The 25,885-nt window shown below is 43.3% G+C and overlaps 1 protein-coding gene and 1 long non-coding RNA gene across 7 annotated transcripts in view; one reads left to right on the top strand and one right to left on the bottom strand.

The window, feature by feature from the left end:
- The window catches only part of GRHL2 (grainyhead like transcription factor 2), a 122,937-nt gene extending 107,193 nt beyond the window's left edge, over nucleotides 1-15,744 (bottom strand). The window contains exon 1 of one of the 6 annotated variants that reach the window (XM_024109428.3): nucleotides 15,560-15,744. In XM_024109428.3, coding sequence (XP_023965196.1) covers nucleotides 15,560-15,579 — 20 coding nt within the window. In that variant the 5' untranslated portion in view covers nucleotides 15,580-15,744. Of the gene's footprint in view, nucleotides 1-12,875; nucleotides 12,999-15,559 lie in introns of those variants that run through there. The other 5 variants (XM_024109430.3, XM_065585968.1, XM_065585967.1 and 2 more) reach the window with 5 other exon arrangements.
- Nucleotides 15,745-15,853: 109 nt separating this feature from the next.
- On the top strand, nucleotides 15,854-22,583 carry LOC101934278 (uncharacterized). The gene is made up of 3 exons (XR_256747.4): nucleotides 15,854-15,992; nucleotides 19,983-20,079; nucleotides 22,038-22,583. It is a non-coding gene; the product is annotated as an uncharacterized LOC101934278 (long non-coding RNA).
- The last annotated feature ends 3,302 nt before the right edge of the window (nucleotides 22,584-25,885 follow it).

Raw genomic sequence — 25,885 nt, 5'->3', positions numbered from 1 at the left:
CATCCATCTGAAAGGCTCTCTCCCTTGTTCTAACAAAGGCTGTGCAAAAACACAGCAAGCAGCTGTCATAAGTAGCAGCTATTTCTCATCAGCCTCTAGCCTAGACATCAAACCCCAATATCTATCTATCAATCTCCCAAATGCACAGTCCACTGTCATTCTGCAACACTCAAGGTATAGGTGATGGGGTGTCCACCTCACACAAGGCCTGATGGGGTAAATTAGGCCAATTAATGCATAAGCCACACCTGGAAGAGAGTCAAGGAGTGCTAAGGCCTAATTTGCTGATAAAGTCCAGCTGCAGGAGGAGCTGTCCTCACTTTATGAAGCCAGGAAGTTGGCAACAGAAAAGGGCTGATGGGAAAGGCTGCAGTCACTCCCTGGAAGGAGGGAGGAGTGTTTGGAGGCTGCAGAGGCATGTAGCCTGAACTTGCTTCTTAGGAGGAGGGAGTGGTGTGAAGGTGACAGATCCAGAGAAGGAAGGGAGAACCAGAAGGTTAGGAAAGGGCTCAGGGAAATGCAGCAAGATATGGGTGGAACAGGCCTTGACTGCTGACTAGAGGGTCCCTGAGCCGGAAGCCAGAGTAGAGGTTTGGCCTGGGTTCCCCAACCAGCCATTAGGGAAGTGGCACTGGCAGGGCAGTGAACAGGGAAAACTGCCTGAGCCTATTGTGAGAAGCGACTTTCCTAACCCCGGAAAGGGAAATCACCTAGTGACCTCGTTGGAGAGCCAAGACACAAATGGGAGGCTGCAGTTCCTGGAACAAGAGGGGCCTCAGGATGAGACAGGATGGGTGAAGACACCACTGGAAGGGGGGCACAGCACCTGGCAGAGCTAATCCCTGGGATGGCCAGGAAGAGGCGCCACTGGCAGTGAGTGCACCCTGTCACAGTATAGTTAAACAGTTCCTTTCTCCTATCCAAGTGTAGAGTAAAAGGCTTCAAAAGTCAGGGGAACATATGGTAAAGCTGAGTCTCTAGAATGACTGGTGGAATCTTGTCCCGTGCACCAACAGAAGTTGGTCCAATAAAAGATATTACCTGGACTCTCTCATATCCCAGGACCAATATGGCTACAAACACCATCTACAAACACCATCAATGTCCATTGAGACCATGGGAGCAAAAATTCAATTTCTCATTGCAGGAAAAAACTCCAGAGATTATAAAGATCCTGGCATCATGGACCTTTCCAGACCACCCAATGTCAATATTAGTGAATTGTTGACAGTGATCAACTACGCTTTGCGGCACCATCAAGGAATATCCCTTTCTGTTGATTAACTCCAAGATTGGAGGGTGAGGAGGCAAAGAATATGCACACAGGTCGTATCAATGTGCACAGCACAATTTGGGAACCCCAAACCATGCAAACCCATTAATAACCTCTGTGCATAGCCCAGACTGATGCCCAGGACCATACACATCTCCATGACAATAGCCCAGACAATTGATTTAACAACACCAAACTGCTTAACTACTGACCAGTAGCAACCAATGGTTGTGAGCTTCCAGACAGCAGTGGCCGTGCGCGTCTCCACACTGACAAGAGCTCTCGTGTCGGTGTTCTGCTACTGCAGCTTTAGTTCTATACAAATTTCTAGGAAAGTGACTTTTGATATCTTGAAGGTCTGCCGCTGCTGTTAGTCATCCCAGGTCTGCATCTTATCCTGTCTCACCAGTAAGTGCTATTTGTCTGCGCCCAAAAGCAGCTCTCTGTCAAGCGAAGCCACCCCAGGAAGAGATCTAGGAGAAATGTGTGTTCAATGTCATCCTCCTTAGCAGGACCTCTATTGCCCTGGCTCTAAAGAATACTGGATGAATTTAGATGATGATGAATATAGTGCTCTCATATGTATCTTCTATGACGCCTGACAGTGCTTTGAAAATGGTGCTGGCTAGCTCGCAAAAGCCAGATGGATGATGGGATGAAATAAGAGGAATCATGGTAATTATTAGTTTGTCCCTCAGCCCCACAATTCCATTGCCTGCCAATAGATACCCCACAATGCACAGTGCAAAAAATCCCAGAATGAATACAGCATAGCTACAGAGCAATGCATCATGGGATGGCTGACCAGAATGCTGAGCATTTATTTAGAAACAAAACAATGCAGGATAACAGTGTGGTGTATACAAACTGCTTGCACAACAGTTATTGTGGATCACTTAATGCAAATCACTTAATGCGGATACATAAAAGTTGCAACAAGTTTCAAGTACAGACGTGCCCTTATTGAGTTTCTCTCTGATATGCTGATTCTTGTTATGTGCTGTTGTGTAGTTGCTTTCTAGATGAATGAGTAAATGTGTAGATCAACAAACCTGTCACATTTACAACTGCATTTCAAATAAATATTTGATTCAAATGATACAATATGATGCAAGTAGGCTGAGACACAAGCTCAGAATTGGATATGATCTATGTGGCAGCTTGTAGCAGCTGTTAAATAAGTCACCAAACTTCTAGGCTGCAGGCAACATGCCACTATATAGAAGTGTGAAAAGATACTAAACGAGGGCTTGTCTCAACACAGACATTGTGCCAGTTTAATTTAATTTGGTTTAGTTAAACCAGTGCAATTTTTAAAACTGATTAGATCAGTTTAGCTTGTGCTTGTAAATTTTACAGACGTGTGAAGCTGATATAATCTAGATTTAAACCCAGGGTCCACACACAAGTTGCACGGGAAAGCCCTGCTTGAGGGACACATAGCTAAAGGGAAGACACATCCTGAACAAATTTGAAAGTGTGGGTAAATGACAACAAAAATTCTCTTTTGTGATAGGTCCAGTTCACAACTTTAAGATCTAGATCTAAATTTTCTCCAAGTTTGATAGTGTTTGAAACTGAAGTTCTACTTGTGCCCATTACAGAAATAAGCATAAGCCAAAAAGTTCTGATCATTGTCTTGACTTTCCTAGAACTTGAAGAGATTTGAATTGAGAATTCTAGGTCAGCCCAAACTCTACTCACAATATATTTTTGTGGGCAGGAGGTGAAGAATAAAATATACCATTGTCTCACTATGACTTTTTAATTTATTTAATAGATATGTTGGAATCCAGAGAACTTGTCCCAGAAATTACAGTTTAATAGCCAGTAAAATCTGGGCCTCAATTAGATGACAGTGTCCAAAGTTATAAAGAAGCATAAGAATTTCCATACTCAAATAAGAAAATGGTCTATCTAGTCAGATGGTTTGTTTCTAGTAATGGACAATACTAAAGCTTCAGAGGAAGACATAAAGTCCTTATAATAGACTTCACCCCAACCCTGCAAACATGTACTGTACACAAATAACTTCAAAGTAGAGTAAAATACAAGTGTTTAGACTACTTGGAAATTACAGGTAAGAAGATACCAGACCTCTGGCCCAATCGGCAGTTCTTCCTCAATCAAACAACACTCCCATTGAAGGCAATGGGAGTTTGCCTACTAAGGAGTGCTAGTTTGGGACTCTTTTGTAATTCTAGGTAAATTTTTCTTTTTCAATATAATGACAAATCTCAACAAGATCAAACATGCTGAATGACTAAAAGCAATTATTGCCTACACTAATCTCTGAGGGAAAGTAAAGTATATTGGGTACATGGATATGTTATTAAATGTGTCAAAGGCAGCTACAGAAAAGTATTTGACACAGAAAGAAAGATAAAAAATATACAGGTTTCAGAGTAGCAGCCGTGTTAGTCTGTATCCGCAAAAAGAACAGGAGTACTTGTGGCACCTTAGAGACTAACAAATTTATTAGAGCATAAGCTTTCGTGGACTACAGCCCACTTCTTCGGATGCATAGTCGGGCTGTAGTCCACGAAAGCTTATGCTCTAAAAAATATACAGTAAAACCTGAACTAAGGTCCACCTCTAATAATCAGTTTCCTGTCTTAAGTAAAGACTTTAAAGTATCTCTGTGGTTTCAAATACAGTTTTGTTTGACTTAGTTAAAAACAATTTCTATTACGCAACCAATTTTTGTTGACCTTTGGGTAGTTACAGAAGGAAGGTTTCACTCTATTTAGTAGGACAATATTATGTGGCATATCTTCAAAGAACGGAGGACTTTCTGGATTTGCACCATGGGCTTGATTCAAGGCCTAATGAAGTCAACAGGAATTTATTTAAATGGGCTTTGTATCAGGACCTATATCCAGGTCCCTCTGTATTTTGATTCTTTTGACAGGAAATATACGAGATTGTTTAACAGATCTCTCTGTGCAGGTGGCCCCACAGCACTTCTTTAATCTCCAAGTAGCAATGACAAAGCTTCTTGGACTTGTTGCATTGTAGGGCTTGTGCCTGCAGCCCTGGTTCACTCAAAACTCTCACTGAAGTTAATAGGAATGCAATAATTATAGCCTCAGCAATGCAGCTCTCTAAAGAGACTTTCTATTCTGAAGATGCAACAATCATATGGAAAGCACAAATGCAATAGTCCTAACCTCTTTTGAGCCATGACTTCTCACAATGGAAAAAGCATATTATCATAAAATCTTAGTTTATTTCAAACATAAAATAGATAAATTCTTCAATAATAGGGACAGAATTGCATTCTACTACTACTAGGGAAAATAGCAAGTCTGTGAGTGTCTCTCTCATTTGAGGCAATAGTTATTAGGCATATATTCACAAATTACAAGGATGTTGCAATATTTGATTTCTCCACAGTTCAAACACTCTTAATATGGTTTAATTAGTCATTCTTTCAGAAGGAAGATTTATCTTCCTCTTTACATATTTGATATCATTAGAGAAAAGAAGAATAGTGTACCGAATCTGTTGGGAGGTCAGAGCTAGTTACTTATTGCTGTTAGCTGTTCTCTGCTGATTAGCTGTTATTCTTCCAGTCATTGATTAGAAGCATATGATTTAGATTCCAAAGCCATAAGGGACCACTGTGATTATTGAGTCCGACCTCCTGTGTAGCACAGACCATAGCACATCCCCACAATAATTCCTATAGAATATCTTTTAGAAAAACATCTAATGTTTATTTTTAAATTGCCAGTGATGGAGATTCCAGAATAACCTTTGGTAGATGTTCCAGTGCTTAATTACCCTCACTGTTAAAAATGTATGCCTTATTTCCAATCTGAATTTGTCTCACTTCCATTTCCAGCCATTGGATTGTTAGACCTTTTTCTGTTATATTGAAGAGCCCATTACAAAAGAGTTGTTTCCTATGTAGGTACTTATAGACTGTAATCAAGTCACAGCTTAACCTTCTCTATGCTAAGCTAAATAAATTGAGCTCTTTGAGTCTATCGCTTTCAGGCATGTTTTCTATTCTTTTAGAGAGACAAGGTGGATGAGGTCATATCTTTTATTGAACCAACTTCTGTTGGTGAGGGAGACAAGCTTTTGAGCTTACACAGAGCTCTGTGTCTCTCTCACCAACAGAAGTTGGTCCAATAAAAGATATGACCTCGCCTACCTTGTCTCTCTAATATCCTGGGACCAACACAACTACAACACTTCTAATCCTTTATCATTGTTATGGCTCTTCTCTGAACCCCTTCCGTTTATCAGCATCCTTCTTGAATTGTGGACACCAGAACTGGACACAGTATTCCAGCAGTGGTCATACCAGGACCAAATACAAAGGTAAAATAACGTCTTTACTCCTATTCTAGATTCGCTTGTTTATGCATACAAGGATTGTATTACCCCTTTTGGGGTGTCACTCTGGGAGCTCGTGTTCAGCTGATTATCTACCATTACCCCCAAATCGTATTTAGTCACTGCTTTTTCAGAGGGGCATTACTAAGCTAACAGATTCATACAGTGGTGAATCCCAGAATCTTGGTGAATATTTCGAAGTTTTATTTTGAGCAATAAGACAGCCCAGACCATCTTCTCCAATGACTACTGGAGAATATAAATAAATAAATAAAAAACAAGCAAAGGACTCTCCAATAGTGCACTGAATTGATATTTTTCAAAAGACATCTAGTGACAACTGGTTTCAGGTGATTTCACATTCGGATGACCCATCCATAGCAATGGTGATGAGCTTTTTAATGTGGCCAGGCTAAGAGCACATCCCCACCGGCCTGCCTCCACAACCCTTCCCCAGTGCAGAGAGGGCAGGAATCCATAACTTCCGTGACCTCCGTGACAGACACGCAACCTTCATCATCATGTGTCTATTAGCTAACTTTATTCTTAGCAAGCAAATCTATGTTTGAAAATCCTGTACATTCCTCAGAATAGCAACCACTCATCCGCTTGCTTCCCTGACATAAAGTCAGACACTTTTCAAGGGACACTGAAATAGATAAGAGCAACATTTTGAAAAATGCAGGTACTGAACGCTTGCACTTCCGATTGGCTTCTCTTGGAGTTGCTGGATGCTCACCACTTGAAAATTAGGCCCAACAATGCTTTACGCAGGGGCATTTGAGGCATTCAAAACTAGTGGATACCTTTGAAAATATGGCCTAAATAAATATTTAATAGCTGAGTAACGGGTAATCTTATACAGTAGAACCTCAGAGTTACAAACATCAGAGTTATAAACTGACTGGTCAACCACAGACCTCATTTGGAATCAGAACTACGCAATCAGGTAGCAGCAGAGACCAAAACAAAAGCAAATACAGTACAGCATTGTGTTAAAAGTAAACTACTAAAAAAAAAAGGGAAAGTTAAAAAAAATAATTTGACAAGGTAAGGGAACTGTTTCTGCACTTGTTTCATTTAAATTCATATGATTAAAGGCAGCATTTTTCTTCTGCATAGTAAAGTTTCAAAGGAGTATTAAGCCAATGTTCAGTAGTAAACTTCTGAAAGAACAACCGTAATGTTTTGTTCAGAGTTACGAACATTTCAGAGTTGCGAACAAAACCTCCATTCCCAAGGTGTTCATAACTCTAAGGTTTTACTGTAACAGCACAAGACCAATTTAAGACTTGGGCCTTATATGGAAAGGATTACAACTCGCCAGGAGAGAGATTCAGCAGATCAGAAATAAAGGCTCAGATAATCATACTGTTAAACTTCCTAACTTAACTATGACAAAGGGAACAAATAGAGCAAAATACCTTTAGATACAGTCACTCAGGAAGGAACATGAGAAGGTCTTTCTGCTAAGCTGTAAAGAGTGCAAGGAAGGCTTCAGACATCCAAACCATGAAATACTAAACTATAGACCATCAGTCTGCCACAGCACTAGGGCTGGCACAGAGGGGAAGCAGCTTGTCTCCCCAGTTCAAGGGCTGCTGGGGCGGTATCAGATCCCAGTCTAGTGCCACAGTTCTTGTGGGCTTTGGGCAGAGGGCAATAACTAGGGCACATGGGGGACCTTGCTCTGCCTCCACCTGCCCCAGGCCCTTTCTAGTAGGGGCTGTGTGCCTGGTCAAAGGGGACACTGCACTAATTGTATTCATCATGCCTGCCTTATATTTGGCCTACGGCCCCCCTGCACTGGCTATGGCTAAGGCAACAATGAATCTGCCCCTATGAACCAGTTAAATCTCATGAAAACTGAGGCCAGCATTATTCAGTATCACTAGTGCACTTAATATTACTGGTCTGAAGAGCTAGGAATTATATATTAAATTATATATACTGCAGCAAGAAAATATTAATACTAAAAGGTTTTAATTTATTAATGTGGAGGAAAATCCTGTAATCTGTGCACAGTGCAAATAAAGACACTGTGCAAAAGGGTGCTCCATGGCAGCTAGGGGAACAGAAATTCCCCCCACCCAGGCCACACAGCAACCACTGCTGTTGGCCCTTCTGGCTGGTACAAGTATGCGTACTATTTCTTTAAATCTGTAGAACAGGGGTGCGCAAACTTTTTGGCCCGAGGGCCACATCGGGGTTGCACAACTGTATGGAGGGCCGGCTAGCGAAGGCTGTGCCTCCCCAAACAGCCTGGCCTCCGCCCCCTATCCGCCCCCTCCCACTTCCAGCCCCCTAACTGCCCCCCCCTCAGAATCCCCCACCCATCCAACCCCCTGTGCTCCTTGTCCCCTAACTGCCCCCTCCCGGGACCCCCACCCCATCCAACCCCCCTGATCCCTGTCCCCTGACTGCCCCGACCCCTATCCACACCCCCTGACAGCCTCCCCCTAGGACTCCCACCCCCTATCCAACCGCCCTCTGCTCCTCGTCCCCTGGCCACCCCCTCCTGGGACCCCCTGCCCCTAACTGTCCCCTGGGATCCCAGCCCCCTGCTTCCTGTCCCCTGACTGCCCTCCTGACCCCTATCCACATCTCTGCCCCCTGACAGGCCCCCCGGGACTCTCACTCCCAACCCTCCCTGTTCCCCATCCCCTGACCGCCGCCCGAGAACCGCCGCCCCATCCAACCTCCCCCTTCTCCTTGACTGTCCCCCAGGACCCTCCACTCCCTTACCCAACCCTCCCGCTCCCCGCCCCCTTACCAGCAGCAGGAGCTCGCAGCCACAACAGCCAGCCAGAGCCAGTTGCGCTCCCCACGCTGCCCAGCGGGAGCAACAGGCCAGAGCGTGGCCTGGCTGCAGGGGAGGGGGGATAGTGCGGGAGGGGTCAGGGACTAGGTTCCCCAGCCAGGAGCTCAGGGGCCAGGAAGAACGGTCCCGCGCGCCAGATGTGGCCCGCAGGCCATAGTCTGCCCACATCTGCTGTAGAAGGAAGCCAGGAAGGACAGGATCTAGGCCGAAGGGTACAATGAACCAGAGAGAGAGAGAAAATATCTTCAGGAATAATACTGGGTTTTTTTCTTCTTGTAAAAAAGTTTCATGTTCAGTGTTAGAATCAAATGACTGATTATTTACTGTTGTCACCTGACTGCTGATATAAACCTTCTCTTAAGAGAGAATAGCCACTGGAGCCACATAGAATAGTTGTGAATCCACTGGATCCGGTTCTCCCACTAAACTCAGGGGTGCCCAGGGAGCTGTGCTGCAGCGATTCTGTAGACCCTCTACATGGGCCATGCAAATCCTGCACATAAGAACATAAAACAGCCATCCTGGGTCAGACCAAATGTCCATTGTGATGGGTTGGATCACAGAAACCCCCTTGGGAGCTGCCACCTGATGTGCAAAGACTACCTCTGCTCCTGTTTTCCCTGCCAGCTCAGGACTTCAGCACCCTGTCTTGCTGAGCCAGACACTCCCGTCTGCTCCAACACAGATCCAGGGTCTGAATCACTTACCCCAAACCTACAAGTTTACCTGAAAACAGCTCACAGAAGTGTGCTTGTCTTTAGCACTCAGTTGCCCAACTCCCAATGGGGTCTAAACCCAGATAAATCCGTTTTACCCTGCATAAAGCTTATGCAGAGTAAACTCATAAATTGTTCGCCCTCTATAACACTGATAGAGAGATATGCACAGTTGTTTGCTCCCCCAGGTATTAATACATACTCTGAGTAAATTACTAAATAAAAAGTGATTTTATTAAATACAGACAGTAGGATTTAAGTGGTTCCAAGTAGTAACAGACAGAACAAAGTAAGTCACCAAGCAAAATAAAATAAAATGCGCAAATCTATGCCTAATCAAACTGAATACAGATAATCTCACCCTCAGAGATGCTTCAGTAAGTTTTTTCTCAGACTGGACACCTTCCAGGCCTGGGCACAATTCTTTCCCCTGGTACAGCTCTTGTTGCAGCTCAGGTGATAGCTAGGGGATTCTTCATGATGGCTCCTCTCCCCCCTCTGTTCTCTTCCACCCCTTTATATATCTTTTGCATAAGGCGGGAACCCTTTGTCCCTCTGGGTTACCCCCCCTCCCCCCCTTTGGAAAAGCACCAGGTTAAAGATGGATTCCAGTTCAGGTGACATGATCACATGTCACTGCAAGACTTCATTGCCCACTTGCCAGCACACACATATACAGGAAGACTAACAGGTAAACACAGTCATCTGCAGACAATGGTCCTTGTTAATGGGAGTCATCAAGATTCCAAACCATCATTAATGGCCCACACTTTACATAATTACAATAGGTCCTCAGAGTTATATTTCATATTTCTAGTTTTAGATACAAGAGTGGTACATTTATACAAATGGGATGATCACACTCAGTAGATTATAAGCTTTGTAATGATACCTTACAAGAGACCTTTTGCATGAAGCATATTCCAGTTACATTATATTCACTTATCATATTTTTATAAAACTATTCCAGTTACATTATATTCACTTATTATATTTTTATAAAACCATATAGACTGCACAACGTCACATCCATCTAGCCCAGTATCCTGTCTTCTGACAGCGGCCAATGCCAGGTGCCCAAGAGGGAATGAACAGAACAGGTAATCATCAAGTGATCCATCCTCTGTCGCCCATTCCCAGTGTCTGGCAAACAGAGGCTAGGGACACCATCCCTGCCCATCCTGGCTAATAGCCATTCATGGACCTATCCTCCATGAACTTATCTAGTTATTTTTTGAACCCTGTTATAGTCTTGGCTGTCACAACATCCTCTGGCAAGGAGTTCCACAGGTTGACTACATTGTGTGAAAAAATACTGACTTTTGTTTGTTTTAAACCTGCTGCCTATTAATTTCATTTGGTGACACCTAGTTCTTGTGTTATGAGCAGGAGTAAATAACACCTCCTTATTTACTTTCGCCACACCAGTCATGATTTTATAGAACTCTATCAGATCCCCCCTTAGTCGTCTTTTTTCCAAGCTGAAAAGTCCCATTCTTATTAATCTCTCCTCATATGGCAATTGCTCCATACCTCTAATAATTTTTATTGCCCTTTTCTAAACCTTTTCCAATTCCAATATATCTTTTTTGAGATGGGGCAACCACATCTGCACACAGTATTCAGAATGTGGGCGTACCATCGATTTATATACAGGCAATATGATATTTTCTATCTTATTATCTATCCCTTTCTTAATAATTCCCAACATTCTGTTTGCTTTTTTGACTGCCACTGCACATTGAGTGGATGTTTTCAGAGAACTATAACTCCAAGATCTCTTTCTTGAATGTTAACAGCTAATTTGGACCCCATCATTTATACGTATAGTTGGGATTATGTTTTCCAATGTACATTACTTTGCATTTATCAACACTGAATTTCATCTGCCATTTTGTTGCCTAGTCACCCAGTTTTGAGAAATCCTTTTGTAGCTCTTCACAATCTGCCTGGAACTTAACTATCTTGAATAGTTTTGTATCATCTGCAAATTTTGCCACCTCACTGTTTACCCCTTTTTCCAGATCATTTATGAATATGTTGAATAGGACTGGGCCCAGTACAGACCCATGTGGGACACCACTATTTACCTCTCTCCATTCTGAAAACTAACCATTTATTGCTACCTTTTGTTTCCTATCTTTTAACCAGTTACCATGAGAGGATCTTCCCTCTTATCCCATGACTGCTTACTTTGCTTAATTGCCTTTGATGAGGGTCCTTGTCAAAGGCTTTCTGAAAATCTAAATACACTATATCCACTAGTTCCCCCTTGTCCACGTGCTTGTTGACCCCCTCAAAGAATTCTAGTAGATTGGTGAGGCATTATTTCCCTTTACAAAAACCATGTTGACTATTCCACAACAAATTATGTTCATCTATATGTTGGACAATTTTGTTCTTGACTATAATTGCAACCAGTTTGTCCGGTACTGAAGTCAGGCTTACTGGCCTGTAATTGCTGGAGTCACCTCTGGAGCCCTTTTCAAAAATTGGAGTCACGTTAGCTATCCTCCAGTCATTTGGTACAGAAGCTGATTTAAATGATAGGTTACAGACTACAGTTAGTAGTCCTGCAATTTTACATTTGAGTTCCTTCAGAACTCTTGGGTGAATACCATCTAGTCCTGGTGACTTATTGCTGTTTAGTTTATCAATTTGTTCCAAAACCTTCTCTAATGATACCTCAATCTGGGACAGTTCCTCAGGGCATGTCTACGCTTACCTCTGGAGCGACTGATCCAGCGCGGGTCGATTTATCGTGTCTAGTGAAGATGCGATAAATCAACGGCTGAGCACTCTCCCATCAACTCCGGTACTCCACTGGAGCGAGAAGCGTAGGCGGAGTCGACAGGGGAGCATCAGCAGTCAACCTACCGCAGTGAAGAAACCGCGGTAAGTAGTTCTAAGTACATTGCATAACTTAGATCGATCCCGCCCCCCCAGTGTAGACCAGGCCTCAAATTTGTCACCTAAAAAGAATGGCTCAGGTTTGGGAATCTCCCTCACATCCTCAACTGTGAAGACCGATGCAAAGAATTCATTTAGTTTCTCTGCAATGGCCTTATCGTCCTTAAGTGCTCCTTTAGCATCTCCATCGTCCAGGGGCCCCATTGGTTGTTTAGCAGGCTTCCTGCTTCTGATGTACTTAAAAAAAATGTTACTATTACTTTTTGAGTCTTTGGCTAGCTGTTCTTCAAATTCTTTTTTGGCCTTCCTAATTATATTTTTATTCTTCATTTGCCAGAGTTTATGCTCCTTTCTATTTTCCTCACTAGGATTTAACTTCCACCAACCTTCCTCACCCCTGCTACACAGAAGAAGAAATAGTGCATCTTTTCATAGGTAGCTTATCCCAACATATTAATATCACACAACCAAAAAAATATCCAATTAAACTGACAGGAATTAATTGACATCATAATAATGAACATCTCTATCTTGTTTTGCCCCTGGGAGACATATAGAGAGATATAGATAGATATAGATATAAGATATAGATGTATAAAGTAAAGGGAGATGCCACCTGGAGATAATGCTGCAGGTTAGGTTTTAATTAGATACAATTATATACTGAACATATTAAAACAAAATTAACAGACTTCCTTCACACACACACACACACACACACACACATACACACACACACACAATTCTTTATTCTACCCTGCCATTATCCTCGATAAATAACTTTACTTTTCCTTCTTGCTTCACACACCTATGTCTACAAAGACCAGTGACGTTTTCCCACATTTTATTTCCTCTTCAAATCCTCCCTTCCCTTGCCCCAGGATCTTTCACAGGCACACTTGCAGAGGGCAGATGTTGATGTCTGAGAGGTACATGGCCCCTGCAACTTCTCTATCCCTCCGGTGTCCCCCACAGTGTGGTTAGCAGGCAACAGTAATGACAAGTGCACACTTCTGCACCTACTCCACTATCTTCCTTTCCTTTGCCTCGGAGCTTCTGGAGCAGGCAGACTTGTCCCTCACCTCACCTGGCTTCCCCACTCCAATTTTCTCCTGGATCCACTGAAACCTGGCTCTGCCCCTCTACTCCAATGAAATCACTATCACTAAGATCATTCTCTTTGTCAAGCATAACAGCCTCTTCTCCCTTCTCATCTTCCTTAACATACCCATTGTTTTTAACAGAGTCGTTCACGCCCTCTTGTTCCTGAGCTTTCGGAACACTGTAGTCATCTGGTCCCCCACCCAACTCTATCTTTTCTCTTTCAACTGCTCCTCCTCAACACCAGCATCGCTCAGGGCTCTGTCCTTGCCTCTCTCTATACTTATCCCTTAACTTACACGACTGACCTCATCTGCTCCCTTGGCTTCAGTTCCCATCTGTGCTCTGGTGACTCCCAAATCTCGATCTCCACTACAATCCCTCTCCTTCTCTAATGGCGCCTCACCATCTACCGTTCCAGGATCCTCCTGCCAGGTGATGATCGAAGTGGCCAAGACTAAATTTGTCACCTCTCCCCTCTAAACCGTCCCTTCTTCCCCCGCTCTGTCTAAGCCACCAGCCCTGCTAGTCTCCTCTTCCACACCACACAGTCAGGCAGCCTGTCGCCGAGTCCTGTGGGTTTTTCCAGTTCAACGCCTCTCAAATCTGTCCCTCCCTCTGTCCACACTGACAAGCCTTGCCCGTGGTGTCCTCACATTGTAAATTCCACCCCCGCCCCCCAGGGGCCCGATATCGGACACCCCCCCACACACACCTCCCACTGGCCTGGCATCGCTCCAGCCACACACCCTCCTCCTGGCTCATTCTCTCCCGTCATCCGCACAACGTGGGTGCCACCCCCCCTTATCACTAGTCCTACCCCTGCTCACCCACCCACCCTTCCCCTGGTGCCCCTTTCCAGCTGCTCTCCTCCTCATGGCCTAGGTTCCTCCATTCCTGCGCCCTCCCTCCTTTGGGTCCCCGGCCCCCCGTGTCCCTCCCCATCCCCAAACATCTCTCCTCCAGGTTCCTCCATTCAGCTCCCAACCCGCCCCCGAGCCTGCCCCAGCCGCGCTGGCTGGGCAGGGGAAAGGCCGCCACTTCAGCGAGACGTGACTTTCCCAGCGCGACGCACATTGCGCCTGCACATGCCCGGAAGGAGAAGGTACATTCTGGCCAGAGCAGAATCGGTTCCCCAGCCCCAGCCTCCTGTAGTCGCCTCGCCCCTTTCCCTGCGTCGGCGGGCTCTCGGCTGCTGCCTGAGCTGAAGTCACCGGACAAAGCTACAAGGAGCCAGCGGGCTTTCACGCCGCTGAAAGGAGTAATATAATCCCGAGGGAAAAACCATCTCCCCGAGAGATGCACCCCCCTGCCCCGCACACTGGGGGGAGGCAGGGCTCGGGCGAGCGGAGGCTGCAGCCCAGGCAGGTACTCTACACCCGTGTACACACCAGCCCCCCAGCACACACGCTGCCGTCTCGTGGCCTTCGAAACGCACGCGTAACAAGTTCGATGAAACTTTTTCAAAGTTCGTCCTTTGGGATTTGTTTTCACGTTTAACAAGAACCAGGGCATGCTAAAGTGTCTGTCACCGGGGGGTCTAAGTGTCCTTGCGTTAAATATATGTGGGCAGGTTTGTTTTAATTCCGCACTGTTTAAAAATAATAATTGTGGCGCTTCTTGGGGCAATTGGCTGTAAAAGTTATTTTGTTACCCCTGGGATCGCACGCAGGCTGGTGCAAGAGGCCTAGGCGCTGCAAAGACGTCCTGGTTAAAAACAATTTCAGATTCTAGAGACTGAAAAATAGATCTATGCAGGTAGTAATTAAAAGTGACAAGCAGCCCAGAGAACAACGGTCAGACAAGACTGTGCCGACAAGACTGTGCTTGGGCCCCCTGACTCCCGTTGGGAGGAAACAAAATCCCACAAAAGCCACTTTTCAAACACCCCCCTGCCTCACAACGTCCCGAGCCAGGAGTTGGAGTGGGGTCTCTCCCCAGACACTCCCCCGGAGAGATTTCAGAGCTCCCCCTCCTGCTCTCTGCCACACGCACCAGTGCAAGGAGAAGGGGGAAGAAGATGGCCGTTTGTGATCCAATATAAAAGCTCTTTGTTGCATTCACACAAAAGCCAAGAGCCACTTTTCGGCCCGGGCCTGAGGCCAGTGGAAGGAGCTGCTCTGCTCCAGGGCGAAAAGAAAGAGCCCCCCACACGGAAGAAAGCTCAGCGAAAAGGGAACACGAATAAAAAAGAGCGAGAGGAGAAACGTTAAGCTGCAGCTTTGTGCTCAGCAGCCCTGGGATTTATTCGACCTCCTCAGTCTAGTGCCTTTTATCGAGGCAGAATCGTAATCCCGGCAGGTCCAGAGCCACCACCAACAAAACACAACAAACCAGTTGGTCTGATCAGCCCAAAGCGGCAGGAGCAGCAGGATGTCTGTGATCACTTACTTGTCCGTCTCTTGTGACATGTTTGATCCAATGAACTCTCTCCCCTTTTCCTGCTGCCTCAGTCTCTCTGGTGAAACTGGACTTTCAAGTCTGTGCAGGTGAAGGTGTGTGTGAGCGCCCGGGACGGGAGAACCAGAGCTACTAGTAATTCTGCTTTCCTCCCTCTCCCCCCCTCCGCCAGCCCCAGAGGTAGGACAGGTAGAGCCCCCTCCCCCCTCACATGTGGGCAGAGGCTGGGTGCTGGGCTCTCTCCCGTGGTGCTGGGGCAGTGGGAGGCACAGAGCGGAAAGCAGCAGACCTAGGCGCCCACAGGTAACTTTCTCGAGAGGAGCTGGATTCTTTCACTCAAGGATACAAGGCAGAGGGACGAACTGCGAGCTGATTGGATGGAGGTGGCTCTCAGGTGAGCTGCCATTGGAAGAGGCGCGCTCAGGTAAGGCCCCTGCTTAACTGCAGGCAACTCGCTGCGGAGCAAGGCAGCACGGAGCTAGCTGGGGAGAGCTGAGAAAAGAGCTGCCCGGGGCTGGCTGCAGGCAGCTGAGCTGAGCTGGGGGGAGACCTGATGGTCCAGGAGCCCGCAGGCCCGAGCGAGGCCCCATCAGAGCTCTCTGCCCTCCACGCAACTTTTTCCTTAGGGCTGTTTAACAATCGGCCCCACCCCCACCCGCAGACAGCTGAAATGGCAGCCGAGTAGGGGAAAAGGCCAACGCTATTGAATTCAGGGATATCAAGAGTCCTGGATGGCCAATGGGGTATGGCTGAGAACAACAAACAAGAACATTTATTGTCTCGTAAAGAGGGATGGTTGGCAGTAATATGTAACTAGTCTACAGCTACCTTAGAGACAAATGTATCTATTACATAATTGCATTGTACCAGTTTTACCCATACAAGATTTACAGTCCTGATCAGAACTATAAAAGGGCACTTGTGAGAGTTCTGCTCAGTTAAACAGCATCGTTCAGCTTTGGTTCTGGCATTAAGTACATGGTAGGGAAAATTAATGTATATGCCTTAGGATTTTACCCAACCAAAACCTGTCAACTAGTAACCTGCACCCCCTACCCACCCATTCTTGCAATTCCTGAGCCCTGTCAGTATCACACTAACATCTATTGGCCGTTTCTGTGTTTCATTTTGTTGTTGTCATTTGAAGTTCTCCAGAGAAGCATCAACATTTGCCCTGTAACGCCACAGAAATAGGAATTAGACAGACACTCAATTCTTCAGGCTTAAAATAGATACTTCATGAGGCTGTAATGAACTTAATTTTAAATTGGTGGATTTGTCAGTGAAGAAAACATTTCATAGTGAAGACAGATACATGATGCCGGAAAATGACACCAACCATCAGAATTTAAGAGCAACTGTTAGCAAATGGTGTGGAACATATGGCAAGATATAGTCTGTAAGCACAGAAGTCCTAGGAAAAGTAAGAGCTAGAAAAGCTTAGAGACAAAAGCTTGCTGTGCTTTATAAATAATATTTTATATCCTAAATAGTGTATAAAGCCATTATATGATATACTTTTTCACAAGGATAATATTTACTTAGTTGTCCTGTTTCACAGCAGGATTAATGAATTAATCTAGTAAAAGGTAGTTGCCTCGATGAACAGCTATTCATAAGGCACCTAAGAGGTTGGTATTTCAATTTCAGCTCTGCTCACATGCCTTTTTAGTTCATAAAGGTGTTCACTGGTAGGAACATTCACTGAAACAGTAAATTTTTTAGTAAATATTATAATGTTCAAATATATAAAATTTTGAACTTGTGGAGTTTTATTCTCCTGTCACCCCAGTTTAAATAAGGCTTAGCTCTCTTTAATTAAATGGGATTTCAATCATGTAAAAATCAGCATGAGATCAGAATCAGGCGCATAAATATTTGAATAAACCTGAGTCCATATTCAAAGTTACTAGCCAATTAAGCTCAAATCAATATAAACCAGATTTAAATTGATTTAAGAGTGTCCGCTAAAAGTTTGCATTGGTTTAGCTAAATTGATTTTAAAATTATTTTAGCTACACCAGTAGAGCTTTGAATATAGACTGGGCCTAATTATTAGGGGACAAAAACAATACCTTGCAACCTGCATGGCCAGTCAAAACTAAGTAACAGCTTGAATTTTGAATAACAAATGCTAGCAATAAACTGCTCAAACAATCTATAGACCAAGAATTATTCATAAAAATGATTCTATGAGTAGTTGTGTGTAACAAATTTGAGAAAGTCAAAATTTGAACAGAAAAAAGGCAGTTCATTCAGTAAATTACTCACTAGAAATTATTTGCTCATTTCTAATAAGGAATTATGGTGCCACCTTAAAACCACTTAGGATCTAAGGGTACAATCCTTCAGTAGCTTTTTTTTGAAAAATAAATGGTGAAATGCTGGCTCTATTGAAGTCAGTGTGAACACTCCCATTAAGTTCAATAGGGTAAGGATTTCATCCCAAATCCTTATGTTTTAGTTAGCTTGAAAGAAACTATTGGGCCAAAAAGGACTGTTTGTATGAGTAAGGCAAATAGATGGTTCCCATATCGGGTCTAATCCTTTCTTTCCCTTTATTTTTAACAGTACGATAACATTTAGGATGTGATTTTTCATTTTCCTAATGAAGTCTATAAAATCAGAGTAAGGCCATTGATGAGTACTTTTGAAAATCCCACCTGTAATGAGGTAGGAGTGTTGACATGGAAGGTTGGGTGACTTTATAAGAAAAACATTCTCATCACATCCACAATTCTGGATCAAACCCAATTTGTAATCTGAACTGAAGTTTGTTGTCCTAGTACACAGATCACAATACAAAACTGTTTTTGGCAGTCTGATCTCAGGAGATTCCCTTAGAGCAGGGGCGGCCAACCTGAGCCTGAGAAGGAGCCAGAATTTACCAATGTACATTGCCAAAGAGCCACAGTAATACATCAGCAGCCCCCCATCAGCTCTCCTCACTCCAACCTCCAGTAACTCCTGCCCGCCGGCAGCCTCACCAATCAGTGCCTGCTGCCCGGTGCGCAGCAGGCTCTAGTGGGGAGGAGGGGAGAGTGAGGGCATGGCAGGCTTGGGGGATGCAGTGGAGTGGGTGCAGGGCCTGAGGCAGAGCAGGGGGTTGAGCACTGAGAAGTCCCCGGCACATTGGAAAGTTAGCATCTATAGCTCCAGCCGGGGAGGCAGTGCCTATGCAAGGAGCCACATATTATGGTAACTTATGAAGAGCTCATGCATCTCCGGAGCCACAGGTTGGCCACCCCTGCCTTAGAACGAACTAACCTGGAGACTGAATAAGCTTTCAACCGCAAAGAAAGTGGTCCAAGGTCAAAACTAGGGACAAGAGTAGAAAATTATAGGGTAGTATCCCTTTCTGTTTTGTGGATACTGGAGATGTCTAGTGATATCCTTATTCCCCAGCCTGGAGGTGTGGGAGAAGGAAAATAGATCCTGGAAATCATCCTACTATATTTAGTGGGGATTTCTTTGGTTGGATGGAGTTTTTCTGCTACATCTAGCAGACTGAAATACCTCTTAAAGTGTAGGAGTCAAGCTCTAGTTGAGCAAGTCAAACAAGTCCTGTCTGGTCCAACCTGCTGCTCATTCGTCATGATCTACAAAATCTCCATATTTGTTTGTGTGTCATTGAGTCAGTTGCAAAATCAGCTAACAATATCTTCTGACCAGAGCAATCATCCTCTCTTGTAGTCTAAACAGTGAGTGAGCTAAAACGCAATGGCCATGTGGCATATATTTTAAAATCTATGGCTTATCTTTGGAGCTTACAAGAACAATTAAAACAACAGTTTTATTTACTGTTCCAGTCAACCACTGTTTTTCATACTTTGCTTTGGCTTGCTTGTTTGCATAGCAGCCACTAGTTTTACTATGGCATTACTCCTATAAAGAACCAGCGTAGAATTCAACTAAGAACTTACCTCATGTTTGCATTATTTTCTCCGTTACAGCTAATTAGCATTGTTTGGACTTGCCAGTACTGGGCAGAGAAAATAGGAAATGCAAATAAGGTTTAACTAGGGTTTAATTGGGGTAAGTACCTAAAATGGTTTTCTGAAAACTACTAAAAGAAGTCTGTGAGATAAAGGTTGTTAAAAGTTTATATTTATATAAAAACAATGCTATAAAGAAGTTCAGTGAGACAGCAGATGTTTGACAACCCCTTCTCTTAGTTTGAAAGGATTACCCTCTATTTTCACTTTTCTACTGCTATGTCATTGTCAGTTGTTGATCCAGACTGCGTGCACTCACAATAAGTTGCCTACCTACTAATTTTGTAGCATATAGCCCTTAATGTTAAGCCCTTCTATAGGCTCTCCTTGGTAGTCATCTTCTGTATCAAACTTATCCCTGCTGAAACCTTATTTGATTGTTTTGTTCAATTTCTTTATTTTATTCTAAATATATGTAGGACCTGATCTCCAACAGACTTCAGTGGAGCTCTGCCAGTTTATACAAGCTGAAGATCTGGCCCACAGTTTGCCCCCTGAGAGTTCCAGCAAGCTCAGGTGATTTTCTTTTAACAAGACACATAGCACTTTCTTTTCCCCCTTTCCTCCCCAACACATCATTTACTTCTTGTTTTTTTTTTTTTTTTTTTTTTAATGTTGGAAGTCAATTCCCAAGAATTTAGTCTCTAGTTTCCAGGAATTTATAGTAAATATGGCAGTTGGGAGTGCAATCTGAAGAATAAATGGGCAAGAGTGGGAGGTGAATGAGAAAACGCTATCAAGGCATCAGTTTTAGGGCTTGATCCAGCTTCCATATATATCCGTGGGAATCTTTCTAAATCATCATGGGGAGAATCTTCAAATTCATGGAGTAACTTCATCTGAGATCTTAGTTTTTGCTGTCTTGGGGAGACACATAAAATGCTATTATTTGGTCTAGTGTGTGACAAGCCTTTGTTGAACCTCAGAAGGCAGTGACACTAAAATTTGGACCTCAGTTTTTTGTTAATGGCAGGAAACATTCATAATTTTTTTTTAAATTTGCCATCATCAGTTTAATTTCAGTCTCCTTTTCCAAATTAAAATTATTGTTTTATACCAAAGAATTCCTTCAGTTGTACAAATGAAAACAGTGTTTTTTCCTGGTTCTACACTCAACATAATCCAGGTCACAGTGCACTCTAATGCCCCAATTCTGCAGTGAGCTCTGTGCAGGTGGATCCCTGGACTTTCACAGAGCTTGCACACCGCTCAGTACAGGATTGGGCCTCTGACTGAATTTCCAACCAGTTTGCAAGAATTGTAAAGCTGCTGTGAGTTTTAGAAAATACAGATGTAAAATAACCATTTGAAATGATAAATGACTCAAAAACTATTCAGTGTGTTTTCTCAGGATCTCTCTTTGCTCTACTTTATTGTCCTAAAAGTAATAGATATACCTGCTCAAACTGTTTTATTCCGAATACTTCCCAGCACTCTGCAATCTTTCCATTCAGTAGATTAACAGGAAGGATGGATTCTAAACAAAGCCTGTTTACCTTCTCCACACTTAAGGAACCATAGTAAACTCAGTCCAAAGAGTCTCAGGAAAAAAAGCTTTTCATTCAGTACAGTTGAAATCAGCAAATAAAGCTTTAATTGCACTGGAATTGGCTCCAACTATCAACGTAAATCAATACTATGAAAATTATAGAAAATGATGCTTGAAAATTATCAATAATATTTTAATCAATTAGATGGCGGGGAGCACTTCAGGGTTAATACAGAAAAAATATTAGGAAATGGTATTTTTATAAATAGAATAGCAACTTTCAAGGAATGTCAAGATAAGACCAACTGTGCATTTATCATCTTCAGAGGACTTTATAATGTTACTCGGTAAGTCCTCACAACAGCTGTGTGAAGTAGGTAACTGTTATTTTACTTACAGGGAGACCGAGGCAGGAGAGTTAAGTGACTTGTTGAATGTTAAAAGGAGTTAGAGCCAGAGGAGAACTCTGGAGGCCTTGGCTCCTAGTCCTATAGCAAGGTCAATAGCCCACCTCTGAGTTTCTATGTCAGTTTTGTTTTTATGTCAGTTTGACGTGCATAATATTATCAATTTCCATTGTATTTATTCAGACCAAGTTTCTAAGGAGAGAGCATATATACAATTTTTCCTGGGTTAAAAGGGAAATAAATCTGCTCAACAAGCCAGACTGAGTACACTGGACCATCAGAGCCTGCTGAGATAACCTTCAGTCTTCCTCAGGACTGCTTATCAGTTCCAGGTTATTGTCTGTTGTTTTGTTTTTTAATGCTCATTAGCTTTAAGAGCACTCAGTCCCACTGATTCAGAAAGACCCCAGCTCAGGATCCCCTGCAGCGACAGACTCAGTTGCCTGTCCCAACTGGCTCACAATCTAGGTAATAGTGTGTGTTTATAAGATACATACACAGAGCACACACAAGGAGATTTTATTTCTCATATTTAGACCCCCCACTGGAAATAATTTTAGTTATCTCTTGGCTTGCAGTGAAGAAACTACTAGATTCCCAAATGGTTCCCTAACAGCCACTTTGCCGCCTTCCTCCAGCGCCTATGTCCTGCAATGATCGCAGCATGTCCAGATTGAAGAATCAGATCCGTTGTGTTGAAAGCAGACTGCTACCAGGACAGGCAGCATGGCGTAGCTTTGTGCCTTATTTATCCTTTTGCAAGACCAGATGCTTATCTAGCTGAAACCCTATGTTCCTATACTGCATGAACTGGCACAAGTTTATTAACTGTTCTTTAATAAAGTTTGTAAATAGTGGGTACCAGAGCCTTTGTTACCTGCTTCAAAGCTATGGAATATACTGTGTAATGACATTACATCTATTTCCTTGGTTCCAGTGTTTAAGAGATAAATGAAGTATCTATGTTTTTTCAAGCCTTTCAGGCAGTTTGAGCTCTGCAAACTCTTCATACTGTATAATGCCTTGAGACACTTTGTAAACAAATGAGGGTTGTATTGGAGATTTTGCTTCCTTTATTCCAGTATGGAAAGTAAACATCGCAGGATAAACAGGTTTATTTACAATTCCTGTATTTTTTCTTTCTGCTTCATTCTACTTTTTCTTGGTTTGTTTTTCTCTTTTCCACCTCCATGGAAGCATTTTCTTTTCACCAAGTGAGTTGAAAGTATATTTTACTGAAGAAGTTAGTTTCATGTGGCGCCAAGATATACAGACATTCTAAGGATTTGCCTGTCTTTGTTTGGCTAGAAAAACAAAGTAGGTGGAGATGGCTGTTTGTTTATCTAATGCATATGGTTGTGAGGTGTAAAGCAGTAAGATTTACATTTCAATTTCTTTGCCACTTCTTTCTCTTGCTCCCACACATCAGCAATAGCCTTGAAAGTGCACCGAATTAGTGTGTTTCTATTTTACCACAAAGTAACTTGGCGTACTAACACTCCGTAGGGGGATGCAAACCTAGCACTGCTGTCATTCTGGGGACAAATCACCTCCCTGTAAACTGAAAACATAGTTAAGTTGTTTTCAGTGTTGCAATGTTGTTGTAGCCGCGTTGATTCCAGATCTGAGAGACACAAGATGGATGAGGTAATACATTTTATTGGAACAACTTCTGTAGGTGGAAAGTACAAGATTTCAAGCTACATAGAGCTCTTCTTCAGGCCTGGGGAAGGAAGCAGATCTGAGCTAAAGTCAGTTTGGATGGGACAGTGAAAACAAGTGCTTTGTCAGTGCCGTTCCCGTGTGAACTAGTGTACATGGATACATCATTTCTTTTAATGAACTCTGCTCATGAAGGATGCTAGGTTGACAGACTGAGGTCTTCTAACCACAACCCAGAAACATTTTCTATTATTATAGGGCCACTCAAGGGCCTACAGGCCCTGTACACACTCATAGTAACAGACTGTTGCTGCCATGAAAAGCTTATGGACCGAATAGACAAGATCTTCCTCTTATAGTGCTTGATGCTGCAAGGTGCTGAGCACTCTTGCCCCACTTCAGCAGAGCGTTTAGGTAGTCCCACTGGAGTAACCAACTCTACCCATGTGCACATTCTTAAACGTTTTGCTGGATATTGCATACAAATGCAGTATGATCAGCATCAGCCCTCAACCCTGCCCTGGAGAGACCAGCTCTAGGGGTGGAAGAGTAGTTCAGGCACCATTCTCAATCAGTGCTTCGCCTTGATGCTTAGACTAATAGCAAGTATGTTGCCCATGATGGTGGAAGTGGCTGCGGAAGAACAAAGAATTCTTGCAATATGAGTGTGGTTCCATTACATGTGAGTATATTTGAAACTCAGCATTTTAAGCTGAAACCAAAATAAAGTCCCTTCAGATATTTGCAGTGCATACTTTAAACCAGTTTTGTTAAGGGTCTGTATAATGCAGCTGTGCTGTGCCTGTAACTTTAACATGATGACTTGAACTAGGGCAAACATCAAGCACTAACTAGATCTGACAGTACAACTAAGATGTCTTTTGTTCAGAAAAAAAGTCTTCTGAGTTGTACAATAAAGCAAATTAATTACAGGATTTATAGGGCCAAATTCTTCACTTGGGAGACATGTGGCTCACTTCAAGTCAATCTATTTAAGAGAAATTCAGCATTGCCAGAGCCTTTGGAAGCCCCTGCTTATTGGACATTTCATGTTCCACTCACACAAGTTGTTGTAATGGCACAGGTGTTGCCAACACTGTTCTAAGTGCACATGCTCAGTGCAATTCTCTAGTGCAGATGGACCTGCTGAAGTCAGCAGGATCTGTGGATATATATCCAAGGGCAAGACTGTGGGACTAAAATTCAATATTAATTAAGCAGCGGTTAAGTATGGCCACTCTTATTGACCTGTAAGGAACATACATGCAGAAAGCACAATGGCTAGAAGATTATATACAGTACAATCGAGGAGCATGGCATTTTAGGTCACTCTAGGATTGCATCTTCACTGATGAAGTTAGAAGTTATCCTACAGTTGGTTATTTTTATACTGTGGTAGCACCTAAAGGTCTAGCATTGATGAAAGCATGTCAGGGGGATGCAGGTGTTATTCCACGGTAACAGCTAACCCTGCTCGCTAGGTGATATGACGGTAGAAATGCTTACCTTTGCTCTACGCTATTCTCTTCAGGTTCTAAAGCGTCCCAACTTTAGCAAGCATGGGTGCTACACCAAAGGTAGGAGCATTTCTGAAAATTCTCATTGCATACAAGACCAACTGAAGAGACTGCTCTGCTGGGATGTCACACATTTAGAATACTTAATTGTAAACAAGCAATTAAAGCATGATGGAGATAACTGATCTTTAAGACAATACTTTAAAGTGCTTGAGCAGCCTTTGCTCAAAATTGCAGCAAAGAACCAGTTTAACAGGATTAACAGAGTTCAGAAGTTAGCAGCTGTTGGCCTCTGTTGACTATAGTTTGCTGGCAACAAAAATGGCAAAGCTCTCTAGGAGTTGTGTAGATTGGAAATGAATTTAGACAGGGATAGATGGTACAGCAGTTAAATGCCATCAGTCATGGGTCATTAGCCAATGGTAGCATGGGTTCTGGCCTGGCGGCATTGCTAATGCTGGTAGCAGCAAGAGATGGATAGTGGAAGGTTGCTTTGTGAATCTGGGAATTGATAGGTAAGGACCTGGACATCTCTGGAACGTTGGCCTCTACTTCATTAGCTATATCTCATGATGGATCTGCAACCTCCTTTAGCTCAGGGGAGAACGTATGAAATAAATGACATCATTGTACCTAGCTGTTCATGATTTAGACCACAGTTGGGGCTAGTTCTTGGAATTTCCATGTATGAATGTGGTGTAGCCTTCTTTTATTCAATGCATTACTTTGTTCCGCCTCACAACTAGTAAGACCAGGGGGAATTCTTTGAGGCACTTTCAAACTATTTCCCTTTGCTCTCTCCTACACATTGCTGAACACATAAGTAAATGCTTTTCACAGTCTAAAGACTGGATACAGTGACATAACCAATACCCGCAGACTTCCCAGGAATTAGAAACATGAAGACTGAACATTTGTACTGGGGTTGGGCCCCAATCAGGGTCAGCATTCTGTTGTGCCAGGTGCTGTACAAACACAAAGAGACTATCCCAGCCCTCTGAAGAGCTTGCAATTTCTTCTCTTTAAACCACTTGCTCTTAGGGCCTGATCCAAAGCCTGTGGTAGTCAATGAGAATTTTTCCATTCACTTCTGTGGACTATGTATCAAGACCCATAGAGTCAAACACTTGGCCCTGTGCATAGGTCAGTCTGCAGGTGAGTTCTGGCCTCACTGGAAGGTAACTGAATGTTCAGGGCTGCAGAAGGCTTCCCAGCCACTGACACCCTTTCAGCCCCATGGATTCATG

The sequence above is a fragment of the Chrysemys picta genome, chromosome 2 (genome assembly GCF_011386835.1).
Source record: "Chrysemys picta bellii isolate R12L10 chromosome 2, ASM1138683v2, whole genome shotgun sequence".
NCBI classification, from domain to species: Eukaryota; Metazoa; Chordata; order Testudines; family Emydidae; genus Chrysemys; species Chrysemys picta.
This window is presented reverse-complemented; position numbering and strand designations above follow the sequence as displayed.